Raw genomic sequence first — 16,783 nt, forward strand, 5'->3', positions numbered from 1 at the left:
TATATATATATATATGTGATCATTTATCAGTATTATACACAGTTACACAGTTCACATATGTGCAGATATTGCAGATAAGAGCAAGTATCTCTGCTTCTATTTCAATTCTTATCATATAGGCTAATGCTGCTATGGATTGCTCACCTTGGCAGATGCCAATACATCACACTCAACAGTTAATGGTGTGAAAACATCAGCCATATTTTATGGTTTAGCAAAACGGGCAAATGAGATGTGAATATGGACAGTTAAGCACTTGCTCAGCTCTAAAAATAGGTCATAGTGGATCTGTGATCAGCTCTATGCAACATGAGAACACTGACAAGGAGGCAACTTTGCAGAAATCCTGCAAGGGCAAACAGGTTTACATAGTTTATGACTCATAGTTTATTATCCATAGGCTGTTGGTCCTTGCAATCTGAGCAAGCAGACTGCTGCTGTTGTTTTCTGTTCATGCCAATTGTATTATCACCCAGTCAAGGAAAGCCATTTGATGTTTTGTTGTTTAAAAAAAATGCTGGCAAGACTTCACAGGTGAAGTCAGAGAAAGTCAGGTTGTACTTCCCACTGGAAAAAGACATTTTATTGACTACTGCTCTGGAATTAAATACTGAAACTAGTGACTTTTCTGGCCAATGACACTGATTTAAATCAAATTTTAGAAAAAATCATGTTAAAATGCAAGTATAAAATATGACACTACAGGCTTTTGAGGAATGTTTACTTGTACGTCTCAGTCATCATTGTATTGCATTGCATTCTGTTTTGCTCCACACAATAAAAACTACAGACCTTTGATCAACTAAGCATTTAAATAACATCTTACTAAGACATATTATTGGGAGACTTAGAATCACTGATAACTGATATGTATGCAGTTTATGCTAGTAGTATGCTGTACTGTTAAAAAGATCACACTGATAAACATTGCAAGCTATAAGAATTTCATCTTACTTTTGGCCATATAAATATCAGCAAATGCACCAATTTACATATTTTGTTCAGTTTGGGCCTCTGAATAAAATCTAGGTGTTTCCTCCTTGAATATGAGCTCCGTATCCTCCTATATCACACTATATAAGCCATAAAAGCATGATGTATCAAATATGATACTCAACAAAAAACACATATGCAAAACCTTTTTTTAAACATTTTGTCTAAAGGTACAAAAAACATTTAAAAAAATTAGATTTTTCTAACTATTATTTAATATGTCAGGCGGTACAGAATGATCCACTAAATTAATAGATTTGAGTCAACATACAGTTCAGATTTAGTGTGTTTCTAAAATGAAGGTGTATTTTTTAAAGGATTAAACATCTCCAGACCCTGACCGCTGTGTGAAATCAAGTTTCACAGGGTAATTTGTGAAACCCAACTAATTCCATTCAGCGTGGCCTATCTCTCCCTGTAAAACCGATTTTTCTTACACTGCCTAATCCTCCAATGCAGAACAGTGATTACTGAACGGTCAAAGCTGGAAACAAGGCACAGACCTGCTTAGAAACCATCTTAAACCCACACACGCCAGGTTACCATACCAACTGGCCGGCCTGAAAGAGACAGATAGCTGGATTTGGCTGAGAGTGGCAGAGTCAAATCCTTCATCTAGCCCCTCCCCTGGTGCTCACAAGGCCATAGAAGACAAAACACAAACCTCCCCTGGTCCGCCTTGGTTAACACACACCCTGCCCACCCTCCCATGTGGAAATCCGAGCATCCAGCGCACCAGAAAGAAGCAAGAAGGTCGACCGTGTATCTCTTTCTTTGTGTGTTTGAGAAAGGGATGAGTGTCAACAACACAATCGGGCGGCAAGAGGCTTTTAGCAGTGCCACCCAGAGCCATTCTCCTCCATCTTTCGACAGAATAGAAAATCCCTCCTTGATTATTATTCATGGTACCTATTGTCCTTTCTGGATCTTCAGTTTCCCAACACGTCATTCTAGCAGCGCTGACAATTGCCAATCAAAGAGTTGGTATCCGCGTCTCAGGGCTGTCCAAACGATTGAGGATTTGGCAAACAATGGCTTCCGAGCCCTCAGTGACAGTGGGAGAGAGACAATGGTGGCAAAGTGACTGTGTCAGTGTGTGGTCCTGTTTTAGGGTGAAACGATCCTTCTCCGAACACGGCTAATCTCTCCTTCCCCATCTCTTTCATTCACGCCCTTAATCTGTTCGCCAGTGCCTGGTGTCTTCCAGAACAATCCGCCTGGGTCAGTCCGGCTTAGGCCCTTGTTTTTGTCCGGGATGATGGCACATTCATGTCCCTCTGTGACATCTTCAGTTTCAGCTGAATGCTAAAGACTATAATAAACACTTGCAGGGGTCGCCCGAGTGACCAGGAGAAAAGCAACAGTAGTCATTCCATCACAAAAATTGATTAGGACACCTATGAATTCATTATGAGCTGGGAGCACAAAGGAGTGTTTAGGGAGCCGACACTGGTGGGAATCGGGACCGTGTCATGTGTCATTTTGAACAGTGACCAAAACACCTTTATTAGCAGGTGCTATTTGAAAAGCAATTGTTTCTTTGAGCTGATGAAAAATGTATGGTGTCTTGCAGAAACAAGACACATCATATTATTTTTATAAGGAAAAAAATATAAATCAATTCAAATCAGACACAAAATCACACACAAATAAGCAGACTATTGATGACTTAAGCCCTGTAAGGCCTGACGTATGAAATAATAGTGCGAAAATGAATGAATGAATGAATGAATTTATTTAAATGGTAAATTTTATTGAACCTTTAAACAAAAATGTTTGCATACCTTTTTTCGTTGAGTGTACATTTGGCTTTATGGCAGTTTGAGGCCCCAACTGAACAAAAATATGCAAATTGGTGCAGTTGCTCATATTTATATGGCCCATGAAGTCAGAGAAAAATTTAGATATCTTGTAATGTAAATTTTGTAAATGATGTTTGTAAATAATGTAAATCTTTATAACAGTATAGCAGACTACTTACATGAAGTTACTCTATATCTTCAAATAATGTCTTAGTAAGATAATATTTAAATGCTTAATTTTATGACCAAAGCCAATAAAGTAATTATTGTGGGGGCAAAACATACTGAGAGATGTACAATTAAATGTTCCTCAAAAGCCTGATGTGTCATATTTGATACTCTCATCAAAAAAAGTGTCCAGTAAGTGTCATTCTTGAAATATTACTACCAATATAAAAGTTATTCTAACATTATAAAAATCAGTCAATATTTCACAGCAAAAAGACGTGTTCCATGACCTGAAGGGGGACGTTTTTAGAATGATAATAAAAGTTCTTTTGCTTGCTAAAAAGTATATCAATCAGATGACAGAATGTTTGTAGTAGATTGTGTTCTACTGGTTTTTCAGTTGATAATTCTTTGAACATGTTGATAAATTAGAGGACTTAGATATTTGTGTATCAGATACAGTAGGCTTTATATGGTTAAACAGTTAGTTCACCCAGAAATAATAATTCTGGCATCATTTATTTACCCTCATGTCATTCCAAATCTGCATGACTGTTCTGCGGAACACAAAAGAAGATATTTTGAAGAACTGTCCATATAGCTAATGAAAGAATTTGGGGGTCCGAAAGAAAATAACTACCATTATATAAGAAAAAAACAGACATTTTTCAAAACATCTTCTTTTGTGATCCACATATTAAAGAAAAGTCATACAGGTTTGAAATGACATGAGAGTGAGTAAATGATGACAGAAATTTCATTATTGGTGAACTGTCCCTTTAACATTAGTGGTTTTGATTGTAAGTGGTATGCTTTCTTCTATCATTTCTCACACTTTCCTCTCTAAAATTGAGACCTTTAAGAGTTTTAAATTGTTTTATTTTTGATTAGCACAAGAGTCTTAATCGGTGATAATCCACATGCTCTTCTCAGCGGGAGGCGTTATTCTCATGTCCACTGTTTTAGTCACATTGAGGCCTCTTCAATACCTACTGGCCCTGGGATGACCTCGCACTGACCCCATACTGACCCTCTCCCCAGGAGTGACCATGTCTTTGGACTTTGAGGAGGGTCGTTGCACTCAGACACTCCCATTGTCTCCTAGGTTACATGAGTAACATCTCTTTTGAGGTGAATTACTTTTACTTGCTCCTTGTGAAATAACTGAACCCAAGGTCCCTTATTCATTTTGTTCTGGTTAGTTTCAAAAGACTAACCGAAAGTATTTTGGTGTTGGGACTATGAATTGGTGTGTGTGTGTGTGTGTGTGTGTGTGTGTGTGTAAACAGTATTGTCAATACCCCATTGGTGTTATAGCAGAACCACTCACCTGTCAGCAAAGCACTGGGAGAGAGTGGTGACAAATAGAGTGGGACATTCTCATCTGGGAATTCACAACCTTGTGGTAAAACAGAGCAACAAATTTTTTTGATTTAGTTTTCTTTTATGTTTTTTCTTTTGTGAAACACAAAATGAGAACATTGTTCTTTTCCATACAGTGAAAGTAAAGGGTGAGCAATATTTTGAACAATAATTTATAGTGCAAGAGTCATATAGACTATGTTTATGATGCTTTAATGATGCGTTTTGTGCTTGAGGCCTGGTTACCATCCACTTTCATTGTATAGAAAAGAGCAGCGTTAAGATTCACCTAAATTTCTCGTTTTGTCTTCCATGGAAGTAAAAGTCTACGAGTTTGCGACAACATGACAATAGTTGAGTAAAAGATTACATTTTTGCCTAAACTTTCCCCTTTAACAACTCAAAAGACTGAGGAAATTTTTGTTGTCCTTGAGCCTTAGAATGGGTTGTTTTGGGGGCAACTTTGTGCCCTGCAGATATGCCAGTCTGAGCTGCTAATAGAGGTGGGCAACTGATCGAGTAACATGGAACATTACTTCCTCAACACAATGACGGATGTTGGTCATTAACGTTATTCTTCAAAGCTATGACAGATGCAATTCAGTTCTGTCATAGCAGAATAGTCTTGGACAGGATATTTCCAGTCTGGTTGTGGTTGCATCATGAGAAGTAGGATGAGAGTATATTAAAGAAGCAGACTCTTGATTTTTTTTCTAGGCCCTTATTTCATTTATGTGCATAAGATGGCCACACAGGGAAGACAAGCCTGGCACTAGGCAGCTGCCTCTCAGAGGGATTATGTGGCTTAACTGTACCGGAGACACAAGGATACCAAACACTGGCCTGGCAGTGATGAGAGCTCCATGGAGTGGCACCTTAACTCTGTACACTCTTAGCAACATGCAGGTATTCATCCTGCAGGCTGACATTATGATAGAGCTTTCAGCTTTCCACTGGAAAGGTGTGTTATACTGCTCGTGTGCTGGAATTTTTTTTTACTGATGTAGGGGTATTGAACTGAACGTTGTGGTCACATGTGGTCACATCAAAGATGTGTATTTTGCATATTTATGGTCATAATGGTTTCTTTTTTTTTGGCCCCTTGTTTTCTAAAAAAAAAAATTAATTAAGGTTACAGTGAGGCACCTATAATGGAAGTGGATGGGGCCAAAATGTGGAGGATTTAAAGGCAAATACAAAGCTTATACATTTATATAATCACTTACACTACTGTTCAAAAGCTAAGATTTTTTTTAAATATAAATAATTTTTTTCAGCAAGGATTCATTAAATTGATCAAAAGTGAAAAGAAAATCTATTTCAAATAAATGTTGTTCTTTTGAACTTTCAAAGAATCCTAAAAAATGTATCACAGTTTCACCAAAAATGTTAAGCAGCACAACTATTTTCTTCACTGATAATAACAAGAAACACAAACGTACCACCCCCACCACCCCCACCCCCACCAAATCAACACATTAGAATGATATCTGAAGGATCATGTGACACTGAGGACTGGAGTAATGGCTGCTTCAGCTTTGTCATCACATTGATAATTTACATTTAAATTACATTAAAATACAAATCAGTTATTTTAAATTGTAAGAATATTTCACAGTATTACTGTTTTTACTGTATTTTTGAACAAATAATTACAGCCTTGGTGAGACTACTTTCAAAAAAAAAAAAATCTTACAGACCCCAAATGTACATGATGGTAATGTACATTAATTTTTCTGTTAAAAGCTGTGTATTATTTGATCTGTAAAGCTGTTTAAATCATATTTTATACAGTCATTTTAGGGTTTATGACGTTATGTTGAAATTCCACAAATTGAGCTTAACCTAGAATATTCCTTTAAGCAAACCTGGATTTCAACAGTGAGAGGGTCAATGTGACAATTGTTATGATTTCCATCTGTCACGACTCACGTGTCATTTCTCAACTGTAATCAAATCCTTTGTAACAGTTACATGTTAGGTGGTATGAGTAGGGGCACACCTTGGTCCTCACAGGTGGGTTTTTCTCGGTTCTTGGAGCTACTCTCAGACACACTTGAGCTGAGGGAACAATAGGATGATGTCCTTGATCCACTCTCCATACTGATGAGCTAAAAGCACAACAATTAACACACAAACAGGACAGAAATGCATAACCACCAAATATGAATGTGTGTGTGTTCGCGGCCATGGCCGTGCTAAGTGTGGGCCCTGCTGTGCTGCAAAGAAGCAATGGCCTCCCTCAGTAATCTGTCCTGGGGAAAATCTATTATACTGAAACTTAATTGACGACAGCTTACAACACATTCATGTTTCGGCCACCATACCCCTCCCCTTGCCTTCCTCCTTCCTTCATAAAAGAAAGATTAATGCCTCCATCCCTTTGTACCTGCATCCAGTGCTTTGAGTCCCCGTACCCCTCGCTGACATTGTTTACCCCCTAAACCTTGGCCTTTGACCCAGCTGTGGCACATCCATGTCCTAAAATTCAGCCCCCTTATCAGCATGGCAAGTCAGAAAAGCCCAACTTTCTTTTCTATAAGCGACTGCACCTTTTTCTCATCCGTAGTGACTTATTAGCCCCACACCTGCCGCCTAGCAGCAAGCAGAAATCCCCCAGTCGCCTCCATACAGCAACGACAGCCATAAAGTGGCTCATAGATTCCTTTATGTGTGTGTTGAAATGGTTTTATGAGCGACATACTCACCCCGGGGCGCTTTCTACGTCCCTTGAAAGTTGCCAAAGAATCTTGGCTGCTGTTTCTGCCACTTAATGGTTTGCGGTTGTCCAGGGCTGCAAATAGACACACATGGCTTGAAAACAAGGGCACACCAAATATACAAGTGCAAAAGAAATGCAAGAAGAGGTATGATAGTGAGTGATTAATGCCTTGTATTTGACATGACTGAAGGTTCATAATCCCTCTGCAAATACTGATAGAAATGGTGCCTCACAAATGCGCAACAGCACCTGTCTACTCGCAGCATGCCAGGTGCAGACACACCTAGCGAGGAGCCTGGCCTCCACGCGCTGCCGTGCTTGTTTGTGCCAGACTTTAGAAACACATTAACACTATTTCAAAACACATCCGATCAAGATTGCACCCAGATCTGATCCGGCGCACGTGGTTTTCCTTTGTAGTGCCTTTATCTGTGGATTGCGCCTGAACAATGCACAATAGCCGTATCGCAGGATTACGTCCTGATAGGGGGCCATTGCAACCAGACGTGTGGATGAACTGAGGTTTTGGGTTAATGATAAACTTGACCCGTTTTTTTATCTTGATTAATATGACTTTTTCATAACTCCATAAAGCGTTTTTTTTTGGAGGAGGAGTAACAAACCACTACATCTTTATGGCTTCAGTTAAAGACTTGTAGCCGCGCGCCCTGGAACAGATGAGAGGCATGCCGGCTTTGGTTCAAAGGTAACGGCAATGGGGTCACACACACATACACATACACAAATACTAAAAACATTACTCTCAAGGACAGCCAGCAATCGGCACACCCGTAACGTTATTCCCCGACGCCCTCTCCTTTACACAGCACAATTGCCAAATTTCCCCAACTCAAATCAACCGTTCCTTTTGGGATTTTTTGCCCCCCTCTTAACTGTTATTTTTTTTTTAGAGTTATTTAAAGGCAATCAAGGCGCTGTTGCTCATGAAGGTAAACATTACAGTCTGATGAAAGGTGACAGGGAGAGATAGCAGGGTCCAATGCGTCTGCTGCAGTCTTTTTATGCGCAAATATGCGCACAGACTGGCAAGCTTATACGTGCACACACCCACACACAAACGGACACACACATTCACCACTATGCTGGACAGGTGCTTGGCAGCTTGCTATATGATATGTAATGTACCTGTGGACTGATAATATTGGGGAATGCCCGAGCTCCAGACTCTAAGGCCAGGTTCATACTCCTCCCCGTCCGGAGTATGACACCATTCAGGGCTTGGGATGGAACCTGGACTCTCGGATCCTCTTCGCTCCAATAGCAGGAGCTGCACACGGGACAAAGATCCCAGATCACCTGAATCACATCCCACAGTTAGTGCCGCAAGTCCAGGACTCAGATCTGTGAAAAAATAGGAAGAACATGCATATCAGTCAGAGCTAATTTGATGTGGATGTGATATAAAAACATTTATTTTTTTAGAATTAATAAAAGATAAATCAAGGAAAAAAATTTTTTTTTGTCAAATCTGCGATAAATTTGGAAGAGTGATCTGAATTAGAGATAATGAGAAATACATGTAATTGTGGTGCTTTTTGAAAGCTCTGGTTGTACAAAATAATATCATAATTAATATTCAAATATTTAACTAATATTTATCAAATGTATTTATATAAAATAAATGATCTTGAATAAATTGTTTAATAAATGTAATAATTATTTTTTATTTTCAGATGCATGAACAGTATCCAAAGTAAACATCAAGATCACCTTTATCACATTATCACATCCTCCCCCTTTGGGCTCTAACATGTGCCGGCTTTTTGAAGAAACTTGTTATGGATGTAAATATGATAAAATCTTAATTTGTACCATATCTTTTTGGTGACAGTAATTGCTAACACCTGTAAAAATATATATATATATTTTATAATAATGTAATATAATATAATATAATATCATATCATATAATATAATTGTAAAAATATATATATATATTTTATAATAATATAATATAATATAATATAATATCATATAATATAATATACATTTTAAGGGCTTCAAGAGTTGAACAAATGTCTTCCATATAAATTTCAAACCAACAGGTGTCATGTGAAATGTGCCCATGTCTGATATCTATATACTAGACATGCCTTTCTGTTCATTTATTTATTTATTTTTACTAAAGAGGGTTAAGGATCACACTTTCATCATGTCCTAAGGGTCCTGTGTTCACAGACACACCCTGTAGTAACGGGATCACTATCACTATATGGGCCACATATGCAAATCTCCAACCCACACTATTGAGGTGTAGCAATTGGGGGAATTCACTCTACTTTCACACTCTACTGTAAACCCTGAATCTCAGCACTTCACACATTATGTTTACAGAAATAAAAATAAAAATTGAACCATTACAATGCCTTTCAGAGATACACCTCCATAAACAGGCCCATGAGAGTTTTAGGTGTGTCTATTTTTTTTAAAAAATTTTTTTAAAGCTTTATTTATGAGTTTTAGGACAATAATACAAAGAAGAAAACAAAAAGCAAAAGACAAAATCAACTTAATACAATAAAAGAAATTACAACTAAATAAACAAGTAATCAAAAGTGTGGCTTAGCAAAACAACTAAAGTGCACAATCTGTATAATACAATAAAATGTAATTGAAGGGGAGGAAAAAAAAAACAAAATGCAGGATCAAAGACTCAGTCTACATCTGACAATAAAACATGTTCCGTGACATATTGCTTAAAAGGGTCCCAAGCTTTATTAAACTGGTAAGATGAACCTCTTATAGAATGTTTGATTTTTTCCAACTTTAGGAAAAAGAGGACATCACAAATCCATTGTGTTGGGGTTGGAGGCCTCTGATCCTTCCACTTCAGCAATATTAATCGTTTGGCTAAGAACATGATAAAAGCTATACAATCAGATTGTATCTTTGTAAGATTATATGATACAGGAGCAGGGGTGTGAAGTAATGAATTACAAATACTCGCATTACAGTAATTAAGTAGTTTTTATCAGTAATTGTACTTTTTTGAGTAGTTTAAAAATTGTGTACTTTTACTTTTACTTGAGTACATTTTACGTACTCCATCGCTTTCTGTGGATCCGTGAAAAGCTGCTCTGTGTTACCTGGCAGAGTGATTCGAAATCGGGCGGGATGACGAAAACCGAATCGAGCACCTTGAACATTCCGCAGATATTTGCGCACTTCACCGAACGCCGCTCTTTTCTTGGCCTCGTTTGCTGTAAGATCTGGGAAGAGAAAGACGGGTTTTCCCTTATAGGTCAGCCTTCCATTTTGACGTGCCCTTTGGACGGGAACATTTTACGCACAAAATCGCGAATTTGGAGATAACGGAAAAAAATATTCTTTTGGATATTAAACTGCTCACACATCTGCTGAAATGAGCAGAAAGCCCCCTCATAGTACAAATCATTAATTTCCCTAATGCCTTTAGCATGCCAAGATGTAAACGACTTATCAATTATTGAGGGGTTAAAGACATGATTAGAATGAACAGGGGATTTAGGGGACATAGTTTGCCAGCCAAAATGACGTCTCACCTGTTTCCAGATTTTAAGCGTAGATCTTACAAGTAGGTTTTTAGTAAATTTATTGCAGGGAAAGGAAAGAGGAGCGTAAACTAAAGCTGCTAGAGAAGAAGGCAAGCATGAGGCCGACTCAATTGCTACCCATGACAGGGCATCAGCTCCAGGATCTTCATAGAGCCAGTGCAGCATAGGACGAATATTTGAAGCCCAATAATAACGTTGAAAATTAGGCAAAGACATTCCACCCAATGGTTTAGGACGTTGTAGAAGACCTTCACTCATTCTAGCAGGTTTGCCATTCCATATAAATGAGGTGAGAGCGCTATCCAGCTTACGAAAAAATGAACTAGGAATAAACACTGGGATACACTGGAACAGATAGGTAAACTTAGGCAGCACATTCATTTTGACAGAATTTATTCGACCTGCGACTGATAAAGGAAGCAGGGCCCAGCGCTTTAAGTCCTGTTCAACTCGCTCCAATAAGCGGATGAAGTTTTCAGTAAAAAGTTTAGAAAAAGTATTAGATACACGTATACCCAGGTATGTAAATGAGTGGGAAACCTTAAATGGGAGAGAAGAGAAAGAGAACGCCCGGGCAGCATTGTTGATGGGAAATATTTCACTTTTCTGTAAATTCAATTTATAGCCGGAGAGCCTTCCGAACATCTCAAAAATTTTGAGAACATGAGGAAAGGATTCAGATGGGTCGGAAATATATAAGAGCAAGTCATCCGCTTACAGAGAGACTTTATGCTCTCGTCCTCCTCTGATTATACCAGCTATATTTGAGTTTTGACGCAAAGCAATGGCCAAAGGTTCTATTGCTACTGCAAACAAGAGAGGCGAGAGGGGGCACCCCTGTCTTGTACTTCGATTAATCTGAAAATATGCAGAGGAAATATTGTTGGTACGAACAGAGGCAAGTGGGGCTTTATATAATAACTTGATCCAAGATATAAAACTCGGTCCAAAACCAAACATCTGAAGAGTGTGAAATAAGTAATCCTACTCCACCCTGTCAAATGCTTTCTCTGCATCGACTGAGATCAAAACTTCAGGTACAGATGAAGACACGGGATGATAGAGAATGATGAACAACCGTCTGACATTAAAGAATGAGATTCTATTTTTAATGAAGCCAGTTTGGTCAGTGGAAATTATACTAGGAAGAATTGTTTCCAATCGCAAAGCAAGAATTGTGGCTAAAATTTTTACATCAACATTTAAAAGAGATATTGGGCGATATGAACTACACATATGGGGATCCTTGTCCTTTTTCAGAATTAAGGAAATTGAGGCTTCTCGTAGAGTTTGGGGAAGATAGGCTAAATCAAATGATTCATTGTACATATTAACAAAAGGGGAGCTAGTTGTCTAGAAAATTTCTTTAAAAAATCAGCGGAGAAGGTTCGAAACAAATTCCGTCGGACGGTTGCCCTCTTCTTCCTCGTCGATTCCGATCAGCCTGATGTCATTTCTCCTTGATCTGCTTTCGAGATCCTCGCACTTGAAAGTCAGAGCGTTAACCTCGGTCTGAAGTTTGGCCACTGTAGTTTCGAGATGCGCGAGAGAGTCACTCGCGGCCGTCGCAGAGTCCTCGACAGCTCGCATCCGCTCCTCATGCGAGCTAAGAGATTGCTGTATTGTGGCAACAGCCGAAGTCAGCTCTTCTTTAACACCGTTGATGTCTGATTGTTTCGATCTTAACACAAATGTCATTTTTCATGGATTCGAGCGATTGTTTGAACATTTCAGCTGAGAGTAACTCCCCCTCGTGAGTACCTCTCGAGTCGGCCGAGCTAGCCGTGTTAGCCCGCGTCTCTTTGCCACCTCGTTTGCTGCCATGAGAACACACAGTATCTACCAACTTTATGCCAGTGTGTGTTCATAAATCATATCCCAGTGATCACCTCTGAGGAGCTAACTAAAAACGCGTCCACATCGTGTTCGCGCAACAGGGCCCCCTGTTGAATATCAAATGAGATATTGAATAACTCCTAGAAACAAATAGGAGTATAGTTACGTATAAAATGCATTGATAACATTGCTCATATTAAACCCTGTTGAAGAGACCAGCTAGTTTGTGTTGGTTTGGTGCTGGTCTAGCACTAGGACACCAACATCCAAAACACATATATGCTGGTTTTAGAAGACACATATGCGATTACTCACTTTTTCCTAGAATAAAAATCTGAGAAATGGGAGTATTAAACAAAATTATCCATCTCACTGGTGTCTAGGAGAAACAATTGAGATAGAGAGATCTCCTTTGAGATTTTCCATTACTATAGCCTGTGTATAACTGGTAAAGTTTATTCACCTTCTCAACTTTGCTGTTGAAAAGACTTACTAACTCGTAAACACCATTAAGCCTGGTTTTGAATCTTGGTCTAATGCTCCTCACATCATCTTTATTAAATCCCTGAGCTGTTCAATATGCTGTATACGCACAAAAAAACCTTTCTAAGGAGGAAAAAACTACTCAGCGACAGAGACTGACAGTTATTCCATATGGATTTGAACACAATGACATGCATTACAGTGGCTGGTGTCTATGCAGCTGAACACTGCATTACAAGCACATGTTAGTCATCCAGAGGAAGCTAGAAAGGTGAGAAGGCCAAGTCAGGAGGTCAGGTCACACAGGCACCCGGAAATGCTTAACACCTTGTCAAGATTCAGGAGGAAATTGTGAGGGAATAATTCACTTAGGTAATGTTTCGGTGCCCCTCTCTCTCTGACCACATTGGTCACACACACAAACACAGCAATAATCCTCAGGGCAGGGTGAAGACAGGGACTGTGTCTAATTGAAGGATTAGGTTTTTGATAACATTTGAAAAAATGTCTGCGGGGCAATGTTGCCGTGAGACAATGCCGAGGCCGGTTAGTACGCTGGTAAACCAAGTTTACACAGCAGCAAGTGATTTTAATCTCTTGGACCGTACAATATTTGAATTTTTCCACACCTGACAGCCTAACGTATTTACCAAGGGACATTTCTGTTGAAACAGAGAGTAAATAATTATGGCATGTCGAACCAGTATGCAAGTTTTAAAACAAACAGGTTAAACCTCATTCACAAGATTTGCATAGACAATAAATTGATTACTTGGAAAAACTTAAATATGGAGCAACTTCTGTTTGTTACATGCAAGTCAATGGATCAAAATTATGTAGAACTGTTATTATTAGCAAGTATCAAAATTAAACAACAAAAAGGTAAAAAAAAAATACTGTTCTGACTTTGAACGTTTTCAACAGAAATAAATAAATAAATAATTGCTGCTTTATATAAAATATTATATAAAAGTTTGAGGTCAGTAAGATTTTTTTTTCATTTAATTCAGAAAAATAAAATCAGCATTTTTAATTAAGCAAAGGTGCATTTAAGTGACCAAAGGCGAATATAAGTCACAAGTTTTTATATTTCAAATAAATGCTGTTCTCTTCAATGTTCTATTGCTCAAAGAAACACGAAAAAGAAATGTATCACAGTTTCCACAAAAATATTAATCATCACAACTGTTTTTTTACAACAATAAGAAGAAACGTTTCTTGAGCCCCAAAACAGCATATTAGAATTATTTCTGAAGGATGTGACACTGAAAACTGGAGTAATGACTGCTGAATATTAATTTATGCCCTCAGAGGAATAAATAGGATATAAAAAAAATACATTGTTAACTTAACACAAAGCAATTCTTCCCAGTAATATTGAATCACTTCTTTTTGTTTAGTAAAATGACAATATAAAAAGCCTCTGTTTGAATTGTGTCCATGGTTTGGGCAGTATTACCTGTGGTAGGTGAGGATCGGTCAGTTTGACTCCCGGCTGGGTGGTCTGGAGACACACAGGAACTTGAGTGAGGGGCCAGATCATCCAGCTCAGCAAAGATATCAGACTGTGACCTGTCGTACTGGGAGTCAGGGGTCTCTTCCATTAAACTCTCATCTGAAACGGTCCAAAAATATGATGAGTAAATACAAACGCAATATACTGTGTAAACATCTCTTAATGCAGGGATTTGCATTTTAGCACAATGGACCTTTTAACCTATTTCCTCAGCTGTCATGCCAGAATACAGTTTGATTATTGCTATAGGCTGATTGAATATTGTAATATCTTCAAGAGCAAAACAACCACCATCATTACACCCTCCCCTGCAGGGATATCTCAGTTCCTGAGAATGACTTTTGTCCAGAAGCTTCTGGTACAAGTGTAGATTAAAAGATATACACATAACGCTAACAGTCAAGTGACTCATAAACTTTATACTTTTAAACACTACAGTTCGCTTGTGTGCACAACTTTAGGTTATTTCTTATTCTATTTTCATCTTAGACTCTACCAGACAAACACACATATACACACACATTACACACACACACACACGCACATATGTGTGTGTATACAGTAGATAGATAGATAGATAGATAGATAGATAGATAGATTAAACACACATACACACATACAGGTGCATCTCAATAAATTAGAATGTCGTGGAAAATGTGTGTATGCATTCATACATACATACATATATTCAAATAAGGCCTCCATGTCTGCCTGCACACACACACACACACACACACACACACACAGCTATTGTATGGGAGCAGCCCTTGGCTTACCACTCACACATACAATAGAGGGACTTGACTCGACACTTCAAAACATATTGGTGCTGTCAAGCTCGCCGTCATCTTCAGCCAAGTGCTTCTTGAGACGGTCTATGAGTCTGTGAGGGAGTGCGTGTGGGGTTTGTGTACACCAGCCTATAGGTTGAATTAAGGCAGGGTCAGAAATTAATCGGGCCTTGGGGTAAAATGGCATTAAAGTTGACAAATGCCCTGACATTCAAAATGTGTGTACAAAAAAGCCTAATAAAGCTTTCTTTGTGAAATAAAAAGTCACTCTAGTGTTCAAAAGATTGGGGCCAATATGTTTTTTAAATGATTTTGGGAAGAAGTCTCATGGCTTACCAAGGCATTACTCAAAAATACAGTAAAACAGTAATATTGTGAAATAGCATTACACTTTAATTTTTTTTTTTCTATTTTAATATTTTAATGCATTTTTACTGTGATGGCAAACCTGAATTTTCATCAGCCATTACTCCAGTCCTCAGTGTCACATGGTCCTTCAGAAATGACACAGATTTGTAAATTTGTAACATTCTAAATGTCTTTACTCTCACTTTTGATCAATTTAAATTTATCCTTATTGAATAATATTAATTTCTTTAAAAAATCTTACTGACCCCAAACTTTTGAATATATATGACTATACAATATGTATACATAGTTTGTATACAGGCACTGTTTATATACATAAATGTTACTTTAGTCAGAATGTTTAGTCTCTGTAGTTGGTGTTTAACCCATATGTGCCATATTTGTCCCCTCCCTTTTTATTTTTCCTCTCTCTACTCTCCTTTTTCTCTCATGGGCCACAATGTGTAGAGATTTGAGGGCCAGGCAGTGTGTGTATGTGTGTGGTACGGGAGTCTCAGTGAGGCCTGGGGGACTCGCTCATTGTCAAGGACAGTTACACTCTTGAGATGGAGCTGAAAGAAGTCGCTGTGGGGTCGGCCACTGACTGCTGGACCATAGCATGGGGGTGGGGGAGTGGCAGAAAGCTGGTCAGTTTTACAAAAAGACCTCCAGACTGGCATATAATGCTGTTTACACACAACTGCATACAGACCGACTTGAAGAAAGTTAGAAAAAAAGATCACTGACATCCCCCATTGCAATAATTTTGAAGTAAATCACTAAACCGCAGCTCTACTATCATATCAGTGATATATTATCTGTCTAGCCCCATAAGTGAGCAAACAAGACACTGATAGTCACTTTATCACTCCTCTGACAAAAAAAAGGGAAAAGACGAAGAAATCTCTGCAATTTCTGAATTGTTTGCTCTCTTTCATGAACTCTCAGTTTGAGTCAGATGTCAGTGCCCCGGCTCTTTATCCTTACAGGGGACGGTAAATTAGCACACGGAGGGCATCTAAGAGATACGCATTGTAGCTGAGGCTCGCTCACTGTTCGCCCGTCAGCGAGGCGGCAGTCAGCTCAGATTTATGACCGCCGCTCCACACGTCTGCCTTTCAGGGAGTGGAGAGAATAGAGAGAGAAAAGAGGAAAAAAGAAGGGAACGCAGGAGGCTGAGGCTCAGAGGGGAGAACACAACGCAGCCG

At 38.6% G+C, this 16,783-nt stretch overlaps 1 protein-coding gene across 1 annotated transcript in view; it reads right to left on the reverse strand.

The window, feature by feature from the left end:
- LOC107664836 (uncharacterized) overlaps positions 1-16,783 on the reverse strand; it is a 31,002-nt gene that overhangs the window by 9,103 nt on the left and 5,116 nt on the right. The window contains exons 4-8 of the mRNA XM_016455517.1: positions 14,380-14,535; positions 8,194-8,409; positions 7,034-7,119; positions 6,328-6,436; positions 4,294-4,362 (exon numbers count right to left, since the gene is read on the reverse strand). Of these exons, the coding sequence (XP_016311003.1) occupies positions 4,294-4,362; positions 6,328-6,436; positions 7,034-7,119; positions 8,194-8,409; positions 14,380-14,535 (636 nt within the window). The remainder of the gene's footprint in view (positions 1-4,293; positions 4,363-6,327; positions 6,437-7,033; positions 7,120-8,193; positions 8,410-14,379; positions 14,536-16,783) is intronic.

Source organism: Sinocyclocheilus anshuiensis, unplaced genomic scaffold (assembly GCF_001515605.1).
Source record: "Sinocyclocheilus anshuiensis isolate Anshui unplaced genomic scaffold, SAMN03320099.WGS_v1.1 scaffold299, whole genome shotgun sequence".
Taxonomy (NCBI): domain Eukaryota; kingdom Metazoa; phylum Chordata; class Actinopteri; order Cypriniformes; family Cyprinidae; genus Sinocyclocheilus; species Sinocyclocheilus anshuiensis.